Source organism: Purpureocillium lilacinum, assembly GCF_023168085.1.
Source record: "Purpureocillium lilacinum CBS 284.36 DNA, scaffold_2, whole genome shotgun sequence".
NCBI lineage: Eukaryota > Fungi > Ascomycota > Sordariomycetes > Hypocreales > Ophiocordycipitaceae > Purpureocillium > Purpureocillium lilacinum.
The window spans coordinates 1,879,767-1,902,823 of NW_027072112.1; the positions used below are offsets into that span (position 1 = coordinate 1,879,767).

At 59.7% G+C, this 23,057-nt stretch overlaps 6 protein-coding genes across 6 annotated transcripts; 3 read left to right on the plus strand and 3 right to left on the minus strand.

Annotated features, from left to right (window-relative positions):
* Positions 1-1,582: 1,582 nt before the first annotated feature.
* Positions 1,583-4,505, plus strand: PLICBS_002358 (uncharacterized protein; the record flags this gene model as incomplete). The annotated part of the gene is made up of 2 exons (XM_018322009.2): positions 1,583-2,000; positions 2,995-4,505. 2 exons carry the CDS (start codon positions 1,583-1,585, stop codon positions 4,503-4,505), a joined length of 1,929 nt encoding a protein of 642 aa, XP_018179489.2.
* A 566-nt stretch (positions 4,506-5,071) lies between these two features.
* On the minus strand, positions 5,072-10,360 carry PLICBS_002359 (nonribosomal peptide synthase; the record flags this gene model as incomplete). The annotated part of the gene is made up of 1 exon (XM_018322010.2): positions 5,072-10,360. One exon carries the CDS (start codon positions 10,358-10,360, stop codon positions 5,072-5,074), a length of 5,289 nt encoding a protein of 1,762 aa, XP_018179490.2.
* Positions 10,361-12,502: 2,142 nt separating this feature from the next.
* On the plus strand, positions 12,503-14,380 carry PLICBS_002360 (putative NRPS-like protein biosynthetic cluster; the record flags this gene model as incomplete). Its single annotated transcript, XM_018322012.2, has 3 exons — positions 12,503-13,200; positions 13,261-13,970; positions 14,037-14,380. The coding sequence occupies 3 exons, from the start codon at positions 12,503-12,505 to the stop codon at positions 14,378-14,380; spliced, it is 1,752 nt and encodes a 583-aa protein (XP_018179492.2).
* A 314-nt stretch (positions 14,381-14,694) lies between these two features.
* PLICBS_002361 (putative O-acetyltransferase sat14) lies at positions 14,695-16,148 on the minus strand (the record flags this gene model as incomplete). The annotated part of the gene is made up of 2 exons (XM_018322013.2): positions 14,695-15,057; positions 15,144-16,148. The coding sequence occupies 2 exons, from the start codon at positions 16,146-16,148 to the stop codon at positions 14,695-14,697; spliced, it is 1,368 nt and encodes a 455-aa protein (XP_018179493.2).
* Positions 16,149-18,082: 1,934 nt separating this feature from the next.
* PLICBS_002362 (uncharacterized protein) lies at positions 18,083-19,891 on the plus strand (the record flags this gene model as incomplete). Its single annotated transcript, XM_018322014.2, has 1 exon — positions 18,083-19,891. The coding sequence occupies one exon, from the start codon at positions 18,083-18,085 to the stop codon at positions 19,889-19,891; it is 1,809 nt and encodes a 602-aa protein (XP_018179494.2).
* A 1,010-nt stretch (positions 19,892-20,901) lies between these two features.
* Positions 20,902-22,340, minus strand: PLICBS_002363 (uncharacterized protein; the record flags this gene model as incomplete). The annotated part of the gene is made up of 4 exons (XM_018322015.2): positions 20,902-20,957; positions 21,015-21,322; positions 21,374-22,073; positions 22,136-22,340. 4 exons carry the CDS (start codon positions 22,338-22,340, stop codon positions 20,902-20,904), a joined length of 1,269 nt encoding a protein of 422 aa, XP_018179495.2.
* Positions 22,341-23,057: the final 717 nt, after the last annotated feature.

Here is a 23,057-nt window from a genome sequence, read left to right on the forward strand (position 1 = left end):
GAATGGAGGGAGCTCTCTCGCGGCACGTCGTTAGTAGGTAAGTAGCCAAAACAGCACCCGGCAAGCGCAAGCCGAGGGGGGTGGTGCGCGAAGCAGCAGCCGCACCATGGTGCGGCCATGCCAGCGTTGGAGCGAGGCGAGGCGAGCGTTTGCACGCGGGCATGCACGATGGTCCGCCACGGGCCGCCATTGACCAGTGACCATTGACGCCCATCATCAGTGGCGCGCGGGGAAAGCTCTGGCTCGATGTGTGTGTCTCTCCAACGGAGCTCTACCCCCCCTGCACGCGCGGGCAGAGACAGCCACCCATTGATGGAAGAAGAAGAAGAAGGGGTTCACAGCGGCGGCAGCAGCATCAGCAGCAGCAGCAGCAGCAGCAACCGGGGGCCCTTGCTGGGTGCCAGGATGCCAGGGTCACTCAGTCACACGACCATCTGGCGGCCCGTGGCTGGACGGACGGACATCAGCCAGTGCAGCTACGCAAGTGTTTGTTCATCGAAGGGCCAGGCGGGCAATGGGCTCAGGTCTGCAGCCGCCTGACTCCACCCATCACCCCACCTCACTGCACTCGGACGGGCTGCTGGTGCGATGGGCGGTCGCTTGCCACTGCTAGCGACAGTGGTACGAACAGCGTATGTTGCGCTCCAGCAGCAGAGATAGCCGCGCCATTCGCGCGGTGTCCCAAGGGTGATTTGTCTGCCAGAACAAGAGAGGGAGACGGACACACCGACAAACAGCTAGTGGAGACAGAGAGAAAGGGCAGGGAAAAAAGCAGGCGCGCAGCTGATGGGCAAGCTCCTCCTCCTCCCAGTGCTAACTAACCTAACAGACGCTTCCAGCATAGCGGCGCCCACCCCACACGCCCGCCCACCTTCCGGCTGGGTCGTCCGACTCGGCAGGGCCACGGCCTGCTGCGTGCGGCGCCGCCGGCGTCCCAGGATCAGGCAGCTGCAGCGCAGAACCTGCAGAGCTAAGGGGAGGGAAAAAAAACCTAGCTTGGTGCATTACCTTACTTTTGCACCTTGATCTGACGAAGGCCGGTGGTGCCTTGCGGGGCGCGTAGGTCCGGAGAAACAAGTCAGTCATTGCAATGTAATATTTTTGCCAGTGCCTGCCTACAGTACCTAACGGTAGGTACTCCGTATCGGGAAGGGGCCAGCGGCCAAACCCAGTGAGTGGCAGGCGGCTGGAGCCTTGGAAGCTCCCGATCCGACCCATGGAACCTTGTCGTCAAACCCGACAAGCCCAAACTCAAGAGTCCAACGAAACGAACAAACGGCCTCGCGCAGCACCACAACGCACGCAACGCACGCTCGGAAACGCAGCGCGACGCAACGCAACGCAGCGCAGCGCACAAGCAAATCGGGCTCCGGAGACGCAAGACGCAGCGCAGAGTCACACACACACCACGCTCACACCACACCTCACACACACACGCACACACACACCCGCCTCACCACACTCACGCCGACACACAGACGATCCAGCCCAGCCAGCCCATCCTCCCATGCCAGGTCCCCCGTCGTCGCCTCCGCCGCCGCCGACGCCAACCCCCGCCGCCGCTAATGGCTGCTGGCCCGTCATGGCGGCCAACGACGCGGGCTCCATACGACTATATGACGATGTCGCAGCCGCCGTCGTCGACGTGACTGCCGACGTCGTCGCCACCGCAACTACCAATACTGCTGCTACTGCTGCCGCCACCGCCGCCACGAGTGACCCCCGAGGGCGACGGACAGCAGGTCCAGGTCCAGGTCCGGGTCCGGGTCTAGCAACACGAAGCTCTGCGAGTCCTCCCATTCAGCCGACGACTGTGAGCGGCGGGCCGGCCACCGACGGCGATCCCAACCACGACCGCCTACTCCACGACCCTACTTGTATGCCTCGCGCCGCGGCTTCCCTCGACGACGCAACGGCTGGCACCGCCAACGGCAGCGAGCACGACGGCAACGACAAGCCATCGACGAGACACGTTCCGCCCGGTGCGGCCCAGAGTCACGGTAAGTTCCTGTCCTGATCTGCCCTGTCGCATGTGTCTTGCTTGAGCTGCTGCACTTGCGGCTCTCCTCCACCTCTGCATCGTCGACGTCGTCCCGCAGCGCAGCCGCCGCGCTGCATTCCTCGCCGTCCCGCCGGTCACGCATCATCGGCCCGGCTCTGGCGGCGGGAGACGGCAGCATGATTGGCGACGGACCTGTCGCGCATCGTGCCTCCCTCCGTCTCTCTGCGCCTTGCGAACCGAGGACTTGCATGGGCAGGCATTGTCTCGTTCACTACCTGTTATACTCTGCAGTACCTCCGGGCGATTGTGATGCTGCACCGAGACCAAAGTACCTGCACACGGAGCGCTCAAACAGTCAACACCGCCTTGTTGGCAAACCTCCGTGGCAGCGTCGCACCGCAGCTTCCTCATTTCACGTCTGCCCGTTCCGAGCGAGCAAGCGCTCCTGTCCTTCCTGCCTTGCCGCCCCGCGTCCGTCCACCTGCTCCCTGCCTGCCTCATCATCACCAGCCGCTTCTCTCTCGCCTCTCCCTCTCTCACACCTTTCACCCCTCTCTTTCGCCCGCGCCTCACGCGCTCACCGATCCCCCCGGTGCCTCCCCGAGCACCTCCTCACCTGCCAGCCAGATCCAGCCGTGCCGCTGTTGTAGGCGCTTGCGCCGCCTGCAGACGCGCGACACGGCAGGTCGGCACCGCATCTGCGCCGCAAAGCCGCCGACTGGGCACTCGGCCGTCCCAAGGCCAAGCCAAGCGCCTTGTGCGGTCAACGCCTCGCGACTGCATCACATCATTCCCACAATAGTTACACCTGACCCGTCTGCTCTCGCCAACGGGCACCCTGCCTTGCCCGTGGCTTTGTACACTTTCCCTCGCTTCACCTGATCGCGGCGGCGGCATACTCTCCAAACCATCTGGACAAAACGCATGCGTTGTAGCCGCGCATCTGTGCTCATGCCCGCCTCCTATTCTTACTGACAACCTTGCTTCCCCAGACGCCGCCCAGGACAAAGAGCCCGCTCCCGGGCAGCCACAGCGGATCGCGGCTCGGGACGGATCTGCACCAGTACACGCCCATCACCCCACGGATCACAAGCACGGTGCCTCGCCCGCCATGATCTTCTCCGACTTCTACAAGAGCCCTCGCTCCCCTTTGGCTAAGCTCCGCCATCACCACCCCCAACTCCCGACACCACCACCTACAGCTACGCCAGACTGGGTTGCCCCCGAGTACGCCGATCTCTTGAGCAAGGACAAGTCAAAGCAAAAGGAGGCAATCAAGCGCTACTTGTCGGACAAGGTCAAGACAGACTGGCAGTTCACGTGGCCGCCGCGTCCTCACGCATCCAGCGTGGTGCCCCCTGATGGCGGCATCATTGAAGGGGACGTTGGCCAGACAGGCACGCAAACAGATGGTGCCAGCAGTGGAGCACACGTGCCGGTCCAGGACGAGACCCGTGACGATGACGGTTATCAAGTGGACGAAGGCTCTGAGCTTGAAGCGCCGCCCTCCGACGATGGCCATGTAGACGACGAGGACGACGACGCCAAGTCGCTTTACAGCGTTGTCTCGGAGGATGCAGTTCACTATCGCCCTCGCATGGAGTGGACATCGGACCTCTCCGAAGATGAAGCTCCCGCATCGTCCGCCCATTTGCGCTTCGATGGCACCGACTCGATTCAATCGGCCGCGACCTCCTCTGCGCTCGATAAGCGTGCCCGCCGGCGCAGGGCACTGCGTGAGGAGATGCAGTGGAATAAAGGCTTGGCCTGCTTCGAGGCTCGCCGCAATGCCTGGACGAGCGCGAAGACCGTCAGGGTACGAAGCAAACCTGCAAGTCCTCCGCCCACGTCTCCGCGCTCGCCTCGGCGGTTCTTCTTCCGCCACTCCATGTCCGGATCTCCGCCCAGTTCCGTCCCTAGTGCGGCCGCGACGAGCGTCGAGGGGTCTGGTACCATATCCGACACCTCGTCCGTGGCCAGGGATGCCAGTGACAAGGAATTGAGAAGGCACCGAACACAGGGCTCGTCTGTCTCAGACATGGCGGCCGCCAAGCTATACCCCGTCGAGACGTTGCTGCCGATCGGCCAGCCGCTGCTGCCCCCCAACAATCCGCTGCGCGCCTGCATCTCCCCAAACGTCTACATGAGCCTCTACGACAAGGTCATTCTTAACAACCTCCAGCCCGCATGCCCCGTCAACCTGTCTGACATGCTGCGTTCCTGCGTGGTCGGGTGGAAGCGCGACGGAGAATGGCCTCCCAAGCCGTCTGCGCCCGACCCAATCGCCGCCGCGCGTAAGAAGAAGAAGGCCCCGGCGGCTGGCAACGACAGCGGCGTCAAAGCCGCCAGGCGGATGAGCTTTGGCATTTTGGGCCGCGAGAAGGACAACAAGGACGAGGACTCACGGACTGGTAAGGGAATCCGTCGAAGCCTTCAGAGGGCCTTGGGATTCAACGTCAGCTCAGGGAACCACGACAACGTGGAGAAGACCAACAGGGTGTAATGGCAAAGTAATGTGGCAAAGCATGACATTTGTGACATGGATGGGCATGGTTGGCAACGGGCGTTGAGGTGCGATTAGCATGGGCGAGCACGACGCATCGGTTTCAGACGAAGGGATAGCCGGGTCCGGGTTCTTGATTTGCATATACCCCAGCGCGAGTGGCGAAAGAGAGGCTGCCTAGCATTATCGGTGTAATGGATTCAAGCGCATTTTGACGAAAGGGTTGAGTGTCTATCCTTTATGGGAGACTTGACAGGTAAGGAGTTCGTCGTCCCTCATCCATACGTGCTACAAGGGGACTGTGATGCTGTCCTGGGAGACGAAATACAGACCTTCGCAGATCTGATGTTTATGCCGCGACCCATTCTGGGGCTAGGGAACGCACAGGCGACTGTGAACTTACGAAACCGATATAGAGAAGGCAGAATCCTTTCTGAAAAAAGAAACAACAATATTTTGCTACTCTATGGGCTAGGAGAAAGTCTGAAGCGTCCAACTCTGCACACAAGTTACAATCTGGTAATAACTGCCGCCGGGCCACCACCCGCAGGACGATGACGGGACCCCTAGAACAAGGCTCCCTGCGGCTCCCCAACCAAAAAGGCCGCCACATCGGCAAGCTCGTCGAGGAGGCCCCTCGCGTACTCGGCCCAGCTCTCGACCGTGACAATCTCGAGCGTCATGCTGCCGCCGTCGATAAAGGCCTGGATCTTCCACTCGCGGAGGGGCTCCTCGTGCGGGTACACCGTCTCCATGCGGCCGCTGGCGGCGGCGAACGGCAGGGTCTCGACGTGGGCGACGTCCTGGTGTACGACCGAGTCGAACCAGTCGGGCGTCGTGGACGGGTCCCAGTCGGTGCACTGGGCCATGATCTCGCTGAGGCCGACGCCTTCGTGCGCCGAGGACGCGACGTGCTGGTGCTGGATGTGCGCCAGGAGGTCGGCGACGGTCCAGCTGGGCTCGAAGCGCACGCGCACGGGGACATACTGCCAGCACGGCCCGGTGACGGCGTCGGCGTTGGGGAAGTCGATGTTGCGCCCGCTGACGACCTCGCCGAAGACCACGTCTTTCAAACCCAGGCGCCGGGCGAGGCACAGAGCCCACGCCGCCGTAGGGAGCGTCGCAACGGTGACGTCGCGGGGCCGGGACGAGATGTCGACCGACTTTTGAATGGCAAAGTGGTTCGTCTTTTCCACGCGGACATCAGGCTTGAGGATGGTCATGGCCGAGCCGGCGAGGAGATCGCGCCAGTACGGAATACTTGCGGGAACGCTGCGGCTTACAACGTGGCCCACGTATGACGAGAACGGAATCGACGCTGGGACGGGTGCGTTCTCGTACAACGCCGAGAGCTGCTTCAAGAGAATAGGTAGGCAGATCTCGTCGTATTGCGCATGCGAGATTCGGAAGATGAGGCAGGACTGCCCGGCAATCGACTCGACGAGGAACCACTTGACAAAGCACGAGCCGAGCGGTATGCTGGTCAAGACGTCGAGCTGGCAAAGCTGCTTCGAGAACGCCTCAACGTCCACATCAGTAGCATACTCGACGAAAGGGCAACGCATGTCCTCGATGACCACGCCGTACCCCTGTCCGGCATGCTCAACGAAAGCCGTTCTGAGAATTTCATTCCGCGACACGAGCTCATCGCATGCCTTTGCGAGACGAGCCCTGTCAATAGCGGCATCAAAGTACATGAGCTCGTAACGCGTAGAGAACTTGGGCATTTGCGTGGTACCCTTGACAGCAACCTGCTGAAGGGGTCGGGTCGGCAGGACATTGGACACCTGCCAACTTTGGTCTGCCAGCTGCGGCCTGACCACAGTTTCCACGAACTCTGCGACATCTGGAACATCCAGCAGGGAGAACGGAGCAACACCCTCAGTTACCTGGGTTGAAGCAACGTCTTCCTCCATGATGCTTGCCATGTCGTATAGAGACCGCTTTTGAAACATTTGCATGACGGTGAGCTTGATGCCCTCTGAGCGTGCCTCAGACACCAGCTTCATGGCCGTGATGGAGTCGCCGCCCAGGAGGAAGAAGTTGTCGTTGAGGCCAATCTCCTCCTCGCTGATGCGTAGTACCCGGCTCCAGAGGCTTCTCAGCTTCTTTTGACGGCGAGACGTCGCTGATACCCGCTTCACGGGCTGTTGGCTGGAGTTGAGGCCGCTGACACTCGAAACGTGAACCTTGACGAGTTGGAGCTGACCATCGCTATATTTGGCAAGCTTGCTCGTCTTGTAGAACTTCCCTTCGGCTGGGTTGGCCCCAACCTTGCCCGTCCAGGACGGATCTGAAAGAATGGGAAGGTCGAGCTCGGACGTGCTCTGCACAATCAGCTCTCCCACGCCGCCCACTGGCACGAGTTGATCTTGAGCCTGCGAGTTGACAAGATACGCTGCCAGTGCTCCGGGATATTGGCCAAATACGGCGGTGTTCGTTGTGGCGGCAACTTGAGACTTGATCTCGGAATAGTCGTCATCGGTGAGGCTCCAAACGGCACCAAGTCGCCTACTTGGCTCGGAACAGAGTGCCTGGACGACCGTCTTGAATTGGCTCAGAACCTTCTCCATAAGCGGTGACGTTACTGTGTTGGAGTCAAAGCTGGCCATGACTAGGAAACCTTTAGGGTCGATGGAGCAAACCAGCATCAGCGCATAAGTGTTGAATTTGAGAGCCTCTTGCGCTGCCTCAGCGTCGCCAGCGGGGACCAGTCTGTTCGCAGGGAGATCCGTATCCTGGGACGGCTCTCCCTCCGTGCTGGGATGCAAGACTAGCCCTGTTCGTAGCTCACACGCTTCCAGGGCGTCAGGGCTGAGTCTGCGGATGTACTGCAACCCAAAGTGCTCGTGCGGTATCTGAGCGACGGTCTGCTCCTGAATGGACTGAAGGTATTCCGCCACGGGCACCTCCTTGTCCGCTTGAACGCGAACAGGAACAGTTGTAATCATGGGCCCTTCAATCTCCTCGGCTCCAATAATGGGAGCATTGCGTCCGGTCAGCGTCTCTCCAAAAATGACATCGTCGCTGTTGATATACTGAGAGACGACGAGGGCCCACGCCGCCCGGATCACGGTGGCAACGGTGGCGTTGGAAGCTGGGAGATTTTCCAAAGGCACATAAACTTCGAGCAGAGAATCGGCCTTTGTCTGGTACCCCTGAAATGGAAGTGCTGGGAACTGCGGGCCGTTGGCGCCCTCAAGCTGTTCGCGCCAGTAGGACTCCGAATCCGCCCTGTCGACGCTGCTGAGGTATTTGATGAAATGCTTGAAGTCGGCCGGGCGATGCAGAGTCTCGTTCTGGTACGCCTTGTTCACGCGCTCGACGACCAGCGGCATTGCCCATCCGTCGTACAATGCGTGGTGCATCGTCAACACGAAACTGACGTTGCCTGTGACGCTGTCGTTAATGACAGCATAGCGAACAAGCGGCTTTCCGAGGTCCATATCATTGTCACGATCCGAGACTAGATACTCGGTCAAGTTGGATCCGTAGTAGCAATCAAGCTTCCCTTTGATGACTGCTTGGACGAGCCCTCGACCACGCACTTGGACAATCCGTGTGCGGAGAATTGGGCAATTCTGCTGGGCTGTATCGAATGCCGCGATCAATCTGTCTGCCGTCGCAGCATCTGCCAGCTTCACAACTCTCTGCGCGACGTAGGCTTCTTTCACTTTGGCTGACAGAGCCATCAATGCCTCCTGCAAAGGCGTGCAGGAGTAGATGTCATCGACCAAATCTTGATCGACGTGACAGAGACTGGCCACCTCCTGTTTGGCCTGAATGACATCCCAGTCTGGCTCCAGCATCGAGAACGGAGGAACGTGATCCTCAGAAGCGGCCGAGGTGTTTTTGCTGCGGGCCGCCATCATGTCCAAGGAAGGGTTTGTGAAGATGTCTGCGACAGTGATGGACAGGCCTTCGTCTCGAGCAGCTGCGACGAGCCTCATAGCTCGCAGCGAGTCACCTCCCACGGCAAAAAAGTTACTGTTTCGGTAAACCCTTGTGTCTTGGCCGAGGACTTTGTACCAAGTTCGCTGGAGCAGCCTTTCTTGCTCTGTGTGAGGATCCTCTTCTAGGCTCTCTCCAGCACCAGCACCGGCAAGCCGTTCTCGTGGCAAAGCCACACCAATCTCCCGCAGTCTCTTGCGATCTGTTTTTCCAGAGACCAAAGACGGCATGGTGTTGAGAGTAACGAACACTGCCGGAACCATGTATCTCGGAACTCGCGCGCCCATTGCAGTATCGATGGTGGCCAGCGCAACTGCCAGGTCCGGCGACGGCTCTGTCAACAAATCGCCTGATGACCCAGTGATGGATGTTGAAGGTTCAGATAGGAAAGCGACTAAAGTTGGGGAGCCATTCTCGGGCTTGATGACCTCTGCGGTGACCTTGACTCCGGCAGGAAGGCAGCTTTGTAGGTGATGCTCGACTTCGGTTAGTTCAACTCGCTGCCCTCGGAGCTTCACTTGCTGATCCTTCCTTCCAACAAACTCTATGGATCCCAGCCTGTTAGCCTCATAGCGGACCAAGTCACCCGTCTTGTAGAGGCGGCCCCGACGGCCCGGGAACGAGCCGTAGCCACGAGTCAACCAGGCTGGGTCCTCAATAAAGACTTCTGACGTCTTCTCTGGTTCGCCCAAGTAGCCCACTCCCACCACTGGCCCTTCGACCAGGAGCTCGCCGACCTCTCCAACGGGCATGAGGATATCGTGGTTATCGGGATCTGTAATCCAGGTTGATCCGCCGACGCCCTTGCCAATACCAGTTGAAACGCCAACCGTGTTGTTGATGGTGCAGCCAACCGTACACTCCGACGGACCATACGCGATGACCAGGCTGGTTGTTTTCCCCCAAGCGGCAGCATCGCTCGCCGATACTGCTTCTCCTCCTAGACCCAGGACCTCTAGGGAGGGTATAATGTCCGAGTCCAGGACTCTGGCGACTGACGGAGTCATGTGTACCATGTTGGCCTGGCTCTTTCGTATCGCGCCGCTCAAGTCGTTCATCCTATCCGATTCCGAAGGGACGCAGATCCTACCGCCAGTCGCCAGTGTGCAAAGCATGCAGTCGATGCTCACGTCGAAGGCGTAAGATGGAAAGTCAAAGACGCGGGAGCTGCTCTTGTAGCCCACAGCCTCAGCGCGGGGGATGGCGCCGCTTGTGTAGTTCTCGTGGGAGATGACGACACCCTTCGGTTTGCCCGTGCTCCCGGACGTAAAGATGATGTACATGGGCGTTGCTGCGGGCACCTGCGGGAGCGCTTCGTCTTGAAAGTCGGGGCTATGGTCGAAATAGTCCTGCGAAACCGCCAAAACCTGACCCCTTCCACATATCCTTCTTCCGAGCTCGCTCTGGAGCACCGAGGTTACGACAAGCTGAGCGTCTGTTTGCTCAACGATCGTTTGGAGTCTGGCTTCTGGCTGACTGGGATCAGTCAGGGAGAACGTCGCGCCTGCTTTCATGACGCCGAGCAGCGACACGACTGCCCACTTTGACTTTTCGAAGCATAACGGCACCTGAGTCCCAATGTCAACACCCCTTTGTCTCAGTTGTCGCGCAAGCTTGGATGATAGCTTGTCAAGCTCCTTGTACGTGAGACTTCCATCCCAGGACTGGACCGCCACGGCGTCGGGTTGCGTCTCGGCGATTTCGCAGAAAAGGTCGTGCATGCAAGTTGATATGCGGGGCGGTACAACCTCGTTCCATCTCCATATCGTTTCAAGGTTGTCGTCGAGGACAAATGCAGCTCCGTTACGTTGTTTCGGAGACTGGCTGGCCGGCTCGGGGACATCGGCGGCTGGGCTGGGCTGGACATCGATGCCAGCATCGGCTGCCTCATCGACTGAAGGCATCTTGAGGATTGTTGCAGGCAAGCTGGCACCGACGCCGATCTAAGCCAAGGGTCGAGCAGATGGCATGTGTTCCTAAGCCAACGATGAGTTGCGTTGCTAGCGTCTGCCGTACGTGAAGTAAATCGAGGTATGAACCGAGCCAGGATCGCTTCCCAGTTGACAACTCCTGTTCACTGCTTCTACTCTGGCCCGTACCCATCCTCGCGCGTCGCGCACCTGAGCTCCCGCAGAGCTCTCCTGTCGACAACGCCCAGCTCGGGTCATGATGAAAGAGTGCCCCTCCATATTCAAGCCGAGGGGTGCGTGTAACAACGCGATGTCCCATGGGCGGGCTTGGACCGGGGTCATGGGCGAATCAGAGCATGGCGACCCGAGGGTACATTGGAGGAACATTGGAGTTCCTGGATCAGATAATGCGAGAGCGCAAGATGGCGCCGGACCATGTGGAGGGCGCCATGGCTTGCATCATTTGTGGGTCCGTTGGGTGCAACGCCGGGGCGGGGTCGCGGATCTGATAACTCTTCTGAGCGAGTCGAGTCGAGTCCAGGTCGACGGCGGGCGGTGGCGAGGGACAAAACAGCCGAGGACGGTCGTGGGTTGATCAAGAGTGCTGAAGCCAGACAGGGGCCAGCTTGTAGTTGTTGTTGGAGACGCGCGTGGACGAAAATGGTGTAAGTCTTAATTAAGACACTGTACTGTGCTGGGGTGCAACCGAGTCTGACTTGGCGGCAGGTGCGAATGACGCACATGCGCATGGTAAAAGCAGGCAAGCGCAGCCCTCCTGCTCCTGCCGTGCGGCGTTGCACAAGGCGGTTGCCCCTCGAGCTCCTCCGTAGTGCTCGTACTTTGTAAATTGTGCCCCTCCATCATCCTCGGTCTCCTCTCTTCAATGTCACCCACTCGCCTTCTCACGCGCAACTGCAGGTCCACCCGAACCCACGTAAACGCATCTCATCGTCATGCATGGGCGAAGCGGTGTCGGCCGCCTCATGCGTCGGGGCCCCGACGAATCCACTTCCAGGCACTTTGCACGCGCTTAATGGCAACATAACCGGCGGAGGGCCAGTGCCGAGATCCATCGCCGCCCGCCATTGCCTCCACGGCCAGCTATGCTGCTGGTGAGCATCCGGCGAAAGCAAGGGTCCAACAATTGCCGCACCAAGTGGCGCCCGCCGCGTATTGGTGGAGGGCCACATTCGACAGCCCCGAGACGACCGTTCCTTGCTTGGCCCTGGACAAGAAGACGGTCGTCTCCGCCGCCAATGCAGTAGTCGAGCAGCCACCACGCCCCAGAGATGCGTCTTCCTTCGCCGCCGTGACGTACTTGTACCGAGTACTCGACGCGTCTGATACCCTGTCCGCGCCATCCCACTCTTTGGCGCCACCTTTTGATCTGATAAAAATTTTCTCCTCGCTGTCTTGTGCTCTTTCAGGATGCTGGAACCGAGGCCGAGGTGGAGAGGCGACGGCGCCGTGGAGGCCCAGACCCCTCGTTGCTCCAGTTGCGAGGCAGGCGAAACGTAACCACATGCTCATCTTATCTGATCATCAGATTAGATGGAGCCTTGGGCTCACGAGGGGCTGCACTGAGACGGCCGCCGCAAGGTTGCCGAAGGTCTCCTCGGCAAAGCTCGGGGATTCCATGACGCACGGAAGTCGTGGATACCACCCAATGCCCCTCTGCCCGGGTCGGCGAGATCGCCTGGGGCTAAAATGGTCGGGTGGACGATTCGATGCAGGATGGACACTTTTCGACGCATGGTCACCATTGGACGCTCGCCTCTTGCATCATACAGTACCCATACAGCGCCTAAGTTGCCTCCATTGCTAAGGACGAGGCCATCTTTGAGCCTGTACCGCCGCTCACACCTTGCGGGTCTTGGCCTCATGCTGCTGTCCGGCCTATCCTGGATCAAAGGACCCCATACTGCTACGTAGTTGGAGGCCATTGGCAGTCAGTCCATCGTGACTGCTTCTTTCGCTTGGACTTGCTCTGCAGACACATTGCCCGCACCGCATATAGACGTCCCGCTGCTAAAAGCGTCTGCACGGCAGATCATCCGACAACAGACCCATCACTCCGTAAGGTAAATATACACCTTCCCGGCAGGCGTTGCCCTGAACCGGTGCGGCAGTCCGAGCATGGCCACGGAACCGACGACACCGTCCATCCGGCACCAGGACGAGGACAGCACTGTCCCTGCGACACAACGCCTTTCTCTCGTCCACGGCCCTGTCGACCCTCCTCTTGTCGACCTCACCCTCGGCGAGCTCCTCGAGCTGCAGACATACCAGCATGGAACCCACGAGTGCATCGTCATCCCTTGGACGGGAGCCCGCTGGACCTACAGCGACCTCAACCAGCAAAGCTCCTCGCTCGCCCAGGCCCTCCTCGACATGGGCATCGGCGTCGGCGATCGCGTTGGCATCATGGCAGGCAACTGCGAGCAATACGCGGCCGTCTTCTTCGCCGTGGCCAAGATAGGCGCGGTCCTCGTCATCCTCAACAACACCTACACGCCCACCGAGGCCATGTACGGCATCGAGTTTTCCGACTGCAAGGTGTTTTTCACAACCAAGACGATTGGGAAGCTCGACAACACAAAGCTGCTGGCTGAGCTCAGGGGCAAGAAGAGCGAGGGAAAGGGGCCTCAGGTGTTCATACTGCGCGGCGAGTCAAGCGGATACACGACGTACGATGATCTTACCCGGGCAAGTGGTCGCAAGAACCACGACCGGCTGTATCGGGCAATGAGGCGGGTGCTGCCTCACCAGGTGGTCAACCTGCAGTTTACGAGTGGAACGACAGGCATGCCCAAAGCCGCCATGCTCACGCATCAGTAAGTGGAAGGCCCGGATGAGCTGACACTAGGAATATATGAAAACTGACAATGCACCAGCAATCTGGTCAACAACTCGCGGTTCATTGGCGACAGGATGCGCCTCACTTCCGAAGACATCCTCTGCTGCCCGCCACCACTCTTCCACTGTTTCGGTCTTGTCCTAGGCTTGCTGGCCATTGTCACCCATGGCGGCAAGATTGTCTACCCAGCCGAGGTCTTTGACATCCCCTCCACGCTGCGAGCAATCTCCGACGAGGGCTGCACAGCAGTACACGGCGTCCCGGCCATGTTCGACTCACTCTTCCAGGCTGAGTTTCCAGCCGGCTTCAGCTGCGAAAGGCTGCGAACGGGAATCATCGCCGGCGCTCCAGTTCCTCGGTATCTCATGGAGCTGCTGGTCAATCGCTTTGGCATGTCCGAGTTCACGAGCAGCTACGGCCTGACCGAGGCGTCGCCGACGTGCTTCAACGCCTTCACCGACGACGCGATGGACACGAGACTCACGACCGTCGGCACCGTCATGCCGCACGCCCAGGCCAAGATTGTCGACCGGGACGGCAACATCGTACCCGTCGGAACGAGAGGCGAGCTTTGCATGGCGGGCTACCAGCTGCAGGCCGGCTACTGGAACAACTCTGAGAAGACCAACGAGGTCATGGTTCGAGACGCAGCAGGCGTGCTGTGGCTTCACACTGGCGATGAGGCAGTCTTTGACGAGAATGGTTACTGCACCATCACAGGCCGCTTCAAGGACATCATCATCCGAGGTAAGAACCCTCATAGCTGTGGTATTCCACGTCCCTCGTGAAGGAACCCGGTGCTGACAAAATCAGGCGGCGAAAACATCTACCCTCTCGAAATCGAGGAGCGCCTCATGGCCCACCCATCTGTGTCCCGCGCCGTCGTCGTCGGCCTCAAGGACAAGCACTACGGCGAGGTGGTGGGCGCCTTCGTGGAGCGTACGGAGAACAGCGCGCGGCCCAGCGACGCCGAGCTGCGCGACTGGGTGCGCACGCAGCTCGGCAAGCACAAGTCGCCGACGCACGTCTTCTGGCTCGGCGAGGACGGCGTGCCGGGCGACGTGCCCCTCACGGGCAGCGGCAAGGTCCGCAAGTTTGAGATGGCCAAGCTGGGCGACGAGATGCTGCACCGGCGGGCTAAGACGGCCAAGTTGTGATCGAAGCGGGGTTGTTGTGATTTGTTATTAAACGGCTGTGCATAGAAACGCGTACTTTGGGCATGAGGTGGTCCCTCGCTGTCGGACCACGAGCAAAAAGCTTAGACGAGACTGGGTATAAAGAGACCTTGGCAACAGAGTTACCAATTTTCTGACTATTCTCAACACGACCGTTTTGTAAGACGTTACGACATGTATGTAGTGACGAAGCTCATCTCATCATGATGAAATAAATGCTTCTTGAAAGCCCGCCCGGAACAACACACATATGTACCCAAGACAATGCCACTGTCCCGCTCTGCCCTGTCGACTCCTCACAGCTTCGGCACCAGCCCGATCCTCATGCCTCCCACCGCCTTCTCATTCTCGGCCAGTGGGCACAGCTGGAAGAACCTGCCGCGGGGGCAGCGCACAAAGGCGCTCCGCTTGTGGGGCAGGTCGACAAACTTGTCGAGGCCGAAGCCGTGGATGAGGTCGTACATGACGACGGTCGAGTTGGTGTCCTTGGGCTCGCCGACGACGTACATGGTGCGGGGGTCGTCGAGGAAGAGGTAGTGCATGAGGCTGCTCCACCAGGCGGACACGCGGTGAGGCCCGCGGAAGCGCACGTCGCCGACGAGGGAGTGGCGGCCGCGGTCAAAGTCCTCGGCGTCGTAGTATCCGCCCAGGCGGTCCTCCTGCGCACGGGGGTGTCAGGTCAGCGTCTCACTCCACGGCAGGCTTTGGTAGGAAACGGAATAAGAGGGGATGAAGCTGCACGTACCTTGGCCCAGTACACCTCAAAGTAGGCAAAGTAGGTGTCGTCCCACTTGGCCAGGATGGCGAGCTGGTGAGGATCCTCGTGTATGTTGCGCAGGTACTGGCGATGGTGCTCCACCGTGCCGGACTCGTTCCACCCCTGCGAGACGCGAGGGTCGTTCTGCCACTCGTGGAACAGCCTCAGGTGCTCTGGGTCCTCCCAGTCGAGCGAGACCATGGAGAAGGTCTCCTTGAGATGGGGGATCCAGCGGCTGTACACGACGGCTCCGGGCGCGGGCTTGGCGGGCCGGACGGGGTGCCATGTCTGCTGGTAGCGCTCGGGATCTTGGGGATCACCGGCTGAGGCGACTGTGATTGTGTGTTGTAGAGGCGTGAGAGGGTAAGAAGCCAGAGGATTCGGGCCCGAGAGCGACTTGGGCGACTCGTCGGGGCACCAGACGGGGCGCGGGCCAAAGGGCGAGCCGGCGCCTTGCCAGAAGGTGCTTCGAAGAGCGACGACGACGCTCTCGTCGGTCTTGGTGGAGGGGACTTTCTTCTCGCGCGCCGGAAGCGGGTGCTCGATGGCGAGCAGGACATCCGTCAGCTGCTGGGCCAGAGTCGAGGCATTCTGGCCCTTGAGCTCGAGGCGGAGCAGCTCCTCGGCCGGGCGGACGGTAAAGAGGAAGTAGAGAAGGAGCCAAGCTTGCGCCAGCGAGGGCGCCTCAGCTCCGTCCCAGACGACCGTCGAGCATGGCGATCGCCTCGCGCGGGCCCAGGCGCTGTTGTTGGAAGCGGGAGGAAGCTCGCTCGACTTGAGGTGCGCGGGCTCCGAGAAGGCCACGGCAGGGTTGCCGAGCTTGCTGGGGAGCTGTGTCCGGGAGGTGCTGGGCTTTTCTTGAAGCCGGTAAAAGGGAGCCTCGTTCCGGCTGGCTTGCTGGATGGCGTACTCGGTGAGGTACGGATGAGGCAGCTTGAGGACGGTCTCGTCGGCCGACAGAGACGCCAGCTGGATCACCAGGGGAGCAGTCATTATGCAGGATGTAGCTGTCCTCGGAAGCAACGTCAATGCACGATGGAAGTGTTGGACGACTCTCGAACCAATTGGTGGGAGAGGAGGACTTGTCGACTGAAGACGCAGTGTTGACGAGGCGCCGTCGTGACAGCCGAAGCTACCCTACCTCTACAACCTCCACCAGCACCACCACGAGCTTTGTCCCAGGTCTCTGCTGTGACCTCATCTTGTGGCGTGGCGCTTTCGTACCTACGTATCCAGTATAGGTAGCTACACCCAGAGGCAGACTCAAGGGTCTACGACGGGGCGCTCCGGTGTGCCAGCCCGCTGGATCCTCCGCTGGACAGAGGGGAGAGGATCGCCGACCCCTCGGGGGTTTAGATCAGCCCGCAAGCGAGCCCCGATCACGCAAGACCTCATCGAGGGGCCTCGGAGGAAAGAAGTTGCTAGATGCTGCAAGTCCGACGGGGCCAGCATGGGCGATGCGACTTGGAATCCATGCGGCGCTCCGCGCGGTCGTCATGTCGGCCGATGCGTTTTCGTCCATGGACGCACGCCCTCGACACGCCCCCCGTCCCCGGCACCACCAAGGGCCACCTCCGACTGTGGAGCATCGACCGGGGTTCAAAGGAAGCGAGCGACCAGGCGCAGAAGGTACAGGTACAGGTACAAGTACAAAGAAGTGCAGCCGACGGCAGAGAGATGCCCCTCGACCAGGAGCAAAATTTCCCTCATTGACGGAGGGGCCGAAAACCGCGCGCGTGGGCAAAGTGAAGCCTGCGCCGGCCGATTAGCCGGTGCGCTTTCGTCCTGGGCGGCTGTGACGGGGACGACGATGCCAGCTGCGGCGTTAGGAAACGGTTCGTCCAAGTGGCCGGTGCCTCGTGCTACGCACGCAAGACGAGATGGAATAAAGTGTTGGAGACAGAATATTCCGTAACTGCTGTTGTGCGCCCCCAACGCCCGGAGAATTAGTAGCCCTGGCCCTTGCCATGCGTGCCTTCCGTGACATTGGTTTTGGGGGCCCCGATGGCGCCTGCCTTTTGGCACGTTGTTGGGTGGTGGCGCACCGCGTCGGATCTGATAACCTTGTTGTGAATCGAATTTGCTGGGCTGGTACGTACCGCTACTGGCGCACGGGCCAGCGCGGCCCCCTTCCATGCAATCCTGCTGGCATCTGATAAGCACCACCAACGTACTGTACTCGGTACACCGACGGCAGCCGCAGCACAAAAACCGCGACTCCACAATGGTCCCTGCTGGACGTGCTTCCCGGCCGGCTTTGCGGTCCGACAACGGCGCAAGAGAGAGAGTCGACGACCATGGGCACAGGCACGCTTGTTGGCCAGGTGGTCGCTAACGATGTTGGGCAGCACCCCACCAAGGTTGGGGGGGGGGGGGGAGGGCCGGCGAGACGGGTTCATTCACGATGCCTGCCGTGCGAGACTATGCAGTGAAGTGTTTTGCTGCCCGTCCTTTGCCGCCTGAGCAATGCGAGTTCCCGCGGTCTTTGGGTGAGACCAGGGCTGTCGCAGTCCCTGAAGCCCAGAAATTCGCCCAGTGCCACCAATTGACAGCACGACTCGCATACCCCTGAAGCCGCCGAGAGACTGCCACGCCAGCGCCTCCAAGCGACCAACCTCGAAGCGCAACGAGACGGTGAAGGCATCCAAGCAGCACCGAGGTGTTGACATGAGGTAGTGGCTCTTTCATTGCATGCATCCTGCTTCGAGCGCTCAGCCATAGTCGCGGGTAGCGGTACCTGATATTGCCCAACTGAAACAGTCTCGGCGGTAGTTGGTCACCCTGCCGAAACTGACACTGCCTCGCCTGTCCCTCATCGATCTCGCCTGGAAGGTCCCGCTTTCAACCTCATCTTCGTAGCATCTGCAACACAGGCCTCACCCCTACCCCAGCCCTCGGGGCCACAAACCCCAGGCACATTTCTCACAATGAGCCACGAAGACGCCCCAGTCCTGTCCAAGGCGGACGGCAGGTCTTATGGCGCCATCTTGTCAGATTCTGATAAACCCGCGGCTCGAGTCAACCAGCGCCAGATATCCAGCCCTGGCAACTACAGCAGTGACAGCGATGGTCAGCACGACGAGGAGGAACGCCTTCTCGATGGCCAACATCTACAGGCTGGAGTGCAGAGCATCGAAGCCACGACAACAGTATGGACACAGACGGCGCTGGTCGCAGCCTATATCATGATCTGGGTCATCTACTTCGTCAACACCACCCAGCAGGGCGCCACAAGCTCCCTCACGCCCTGGGTCACCTCTGCCTTCCAGCAGCACTCGCTCACCCCGACCGTCACCCTCATGAGCCAGATCATCGGCGGAGTGTTCAAGCTCACCCTCGCCAAGATCCTCGACGTTTTTGGCAGGCCACAGGGCTACCTCCTGTCCATCATCCTCACCACTCTAGGCCTTGCCGTCATGGCTGTCTGTCGAAACATTGAGACGTACGCGGCTGCGCAGGTGTTCTACTGGGTGGGCTTCAACGGCCTCGACTACTGCCTCAGCATATTCATTGCCGATACCTCGTCCCTGAAGAACCGGGGCCTCGTGTTTGCGTACTCGAGCTCCCCGTACATAATCACGGCGTGGCTGTCGGGGCCGATCTCCGAGGCATTCCTCAACGGACCCGGCTTTCGTTGGGGCTTTGGGACTTTTGCGATCGTCACGCCAATCATCACCTTGCCGCTGTATTTCCTGTTCATGCAGAATTACCACAAGGCCAAGCGACAGGGCCTCATTCCCAACAGGAAACATGACCAAGGGCCGTCGCAGACTTTCGCGTACTACGCGCGAGAGTTCGACCTTGTTGGCGTGCTGCTGCTCTCTATTGGGCTGGCTCTCTTCCTCTTGCCATTCAACATCTACTCGCGCCAGGAGCTGGGTTGGCACTCGCCCATGATAATCTCCTTCCTCGTTACCGGCATTGTGCTCCTCGCCCTGTTCGCTCTGTGGGAGTGGCGATACGCCCCCGTCAAGTTCATCCCCTACAGCCTCCTCATGGACCGCACCGTCTTCGGCGCCTGCATCCTCGCGTGTGTCAGCTTCATCAGCTACTACATATGGGACTCCTACTTCAACTCGTTCCTGCAAGTCGTCAACGGCCTCTCCGTCACGCAGGCGAGCTACGTAGGGCAGGTCTACAGCGTCGGCACGTGCCTCTGGGCGCTCGTCGTCGGGCTTCTGATCCGCAAGACGGGCCGCTTCAAGTGGCTCGCCATGTACTTTGGCGTGCCGCTCCTCATCGTCGGCGTCGGCCTGATGATCAAGTTCCGCCAGCCAAACGTCCACGTCGGGTGGCTGGTCATGTGCCAGGTTCTCATTGCCGTGGCTGGCGGCACCATCGTCATTTGCGAGCAGACGGCTGCAATGGCGGCGGCTTCGCACCAGTTCGTGGCCGTCGTGCTCGCGGTCGAGTCGATGTTCGCCGCGCTGGGTGCGGCCATTGGCCTGACTGTCGCCGCCGCCATCTGGCAGGCCGTGTTCCCCAGGAAGCTGCGGGAGTATCTTCCCGAGTCGGAGCTCAAGAACCTGGACAAGATCTACGGCCGGCTTGACGTCCAGCTGTCGTACCCCTTGGGGTCGCCCGCGCGGATCGCCATCCAAAGGGCGTACGGCGACGGGCAGAAGATGATGCTTCTGGGCGGGACATCGGTGCTGATAGTCGCACTCGTTGCAGTGGCGATGTGGCGAGACATCAATGTCAAGAACATCAAGCAAGTGAGAGGCAACGTGATATAGGCGGAAGGGTCGTGGGCTATAGGACCCGAGCATTGAAGAGCAAGCCCGCAGGCGGGACGTCTGAGTTTGCAATTATAGAGTACATAGAGGGCATAGATGCATCACGAATGGAGTCTTGTCGTTTCCTGCCCAATTACTCCCAGTCGTCGCAAGTAAAATATCCAGATGCCTATAGACCTCACCGACTTACGCCTGGCCACGCCTGGCTACGCCATGCCCACCCGAGCTCGAATTGCAGAGTCAGGGTGTCTCATCTCGCCACTTCTTTAGAGTCTCCCGGCATGGGATACCGCACCCCCATGAGGCACTCTGCGCATAGAAAGCGTGATACCCTCTTGACGACCTTCTCCTCCCATTTGCCTGCGCACTTGCATGGCGGGCGCATCTTTGGGTGATACAACATGCAAGCCCCCGACCGCACACACGGCTTCGTGATCTCCTTGGTTTCCATCTTGAAGTGGCAACGGTAGCAGACCCATTCCTCGATGATCAGGGTAGGCATCCTGGAAGAGGAAGAGGGGGTGGGAGGGCGTGACAAGTTGGGGGTGTGAAGGGAAATGGTCGATGCGGGCGAGATGAAGCCTGCAAGATTGGAATCATCTCGGCGACAAAGCTCTCGTCGAAGTTTATCTTGGCCTGGATACACGATGCTCTGATGGGATGCTGAAAGGGCTGCCTGGGCCTGGCCGTGACAGTCTGCTTCCAGATGTGCATCGTGAATGTGAATGGGATTGAAATGTACCGGTCAATCACAGGACCAAGCACGCTCTGTCGTTGCGCAAGACGAAATGTATGTCATCCAACCGATGGCAGAGGTGAATACAAGAGTTCCCGAAGAACCGTCACAGCGTCCGAACTCAATGACTAGGACAATTGCTATTTTTTGTTCTTGTGTCGCTATCGTGGTGCCGTTTACCACCAACTGTAGATTTGACTCCCATAATCCAACAACGCCGAATGTTCTACCGTGCCCAATATGTCTCGTAAGTCTAATTCATATCCGCTCAAAATCATGCCGTCAGGTTCTCCTGCTTGCGACCACCCAGGCCGATCCAGTCCCAGCAGACTGGTGTACAGTTAGTACCAATGTGAAAGCATTACCGGGTGATAGCACGAAACTTACTCGTAAAGCCCAGGTCGTCTCTAAAGTACGACTGCATCACGTCCTCGCCAAAGACGGTGCCCTCTGGCCCAGATGCTACCGCCTTCTTGCCGACGGCGAGGCCGATCATGGGCGGAATCTCCAGGCGGAACTCCATGAAGGTGGGCTCCTGGCCGCATCTCTCCTTCAGGATGCTCTTGTGGATGTTCTGGGCAACGTAGTGACCGCCGTGCATGGCCGCACCGCAGCGCTTGATGCCCGTGAACTTGGCCAGGTCGCCGGAGCAGAAGTGGTACTCGTGGTTGGGCGTACCAGGCTCGAAGCGCAGACTACAGATAGTGAGCGTCTGTCACGAACGGCAATCGAGAAAAGCTACTCACCTGGTCTCAATCTTGACATAGCCCTCCTCATCGAGGGCCGTGGCCGGCAGGTATGACGAGGTCGTGACGCTCTTGGAGACAGCCATGATGACCTGGCTGGCAGACATCTTGTGTCCGTTTGTGAACTCAATCTCGTACTTCGTCGACCCGTCAAGGGTCTCGACCTTGTTGGTGGTCTTGAGGCGGTGGCCCATCAAGACGTCCACGTTGGCCTCGCGAACGAGGTCGAGCGCCTTGTCCTTGCATTCGTCCGAGAGGCCCTCAGAAGACAGAAGCTTGTCTCGCGAATGAACAAGGGTAACCTTGACATTGGGCTGGACGAGCTTGAGCTCCGCGGCCATCTCGATACCCACGGCGCCACCGCCGACAACAACCACGCCGTGCTGGGCGTTGGTGACGGCATGGATATGCTCCTCCACCTCGAGAAGGTATTGCTTGCGGGTGAGAGACTGGGGAACGACAGGCCACACCCTCCTCAGGCCAGTGGCGGCAATGAAGTAGTCGTACTCGTGGGTGGTAGCCTCCTTGGTGGCATTGTCAACGGTCGTTGCCTTCTTGGCCTGGCAGTCGACGCTGGTAACAGCCCCATTGACAAACTTGATCTGAGGATCCTGCAACCCGACTAGGTCCTGGAACTTGACCCAGGCCTTCTTTGCGTAGTCCGAGTCTGCAAGGGCCAACGGCGACCCGATCAAGTGGACTGATTGAACGACAGTCAGAATCGCAGGCACTTTTGCGCGGTCGCAAGCCAGGGCGACTTACAGAAGCCGTCTCTCTCGTCGGCAATTGTAATGTCCCAGTTGACGCGAGGCAGGTCGGCGTGGTGGACATATGCCTCCTGGGCCATGCGCGGGGACAGACCCTGGCCAAGGTCGAGCAGGTTCGCGGCAGCGGACAAGCCACAGTAGGAGCCACCGGCAATGAACACCTTGATGGTGGGCGCATTTGCGTCGGGGACGGAACCCATCTTGGAAATGGCACGAGAGGATGTTGCGAAATTCCGTCTGTGGCCTAGTAAAGGCGAGATGACAGTCGATGGGGTGTGAGCGGCGGCGATAGAGTTGGAGATGTGAAACGGGGTAGACGATGCTCGGCCGCGACAGGACTTTGGAGAATGCAAAGGGAAAACCTGGGGGAGGAAGGGTCTGGCGTAGGAGAGCACCGAAGGGCCGGTAGGGATATTACTGGGCCGGGTAGCGCTGGTGGACAATGGTGGTACCAGTATACGCGGAGCTATGAGCCGTGGGCAAGCCCGGCCGAGGATCGCAGCGGCGGGCAGCAAGGACGACATACATACGACTTGGCCAGGACAATTGTGGTATTTCCAGGGAACACGTGTCTCAGCCAGGGCGTCTCAAGAGCCAAGACCCGAGCCCAACAAAGATCGCCATCTCAGGTACAAGCTTTCTTTAAAGCTCAACGGCTGGAAGAGTCGGATGAGCAAGGGGTTTGGGAGAGGCGGGATCCCTTTGCCGGCACACGACAGGCAGGGAACATCGAGCGCGTACTACCAAGTTCTGCAGACTACGGAGGCAAAAGGGATGGGCAAGCAGAGCGGGGGCCGCCAACGGCTGTGCTTCAGACTTGCGGTGGTCTATTCAGACTTGCGCGCGGAAGAAAACATTGCGTATGCCGTAATAAGACCCAACGGCTTGCCCACTTGCGATGGGGGTGGTGGAGCCGG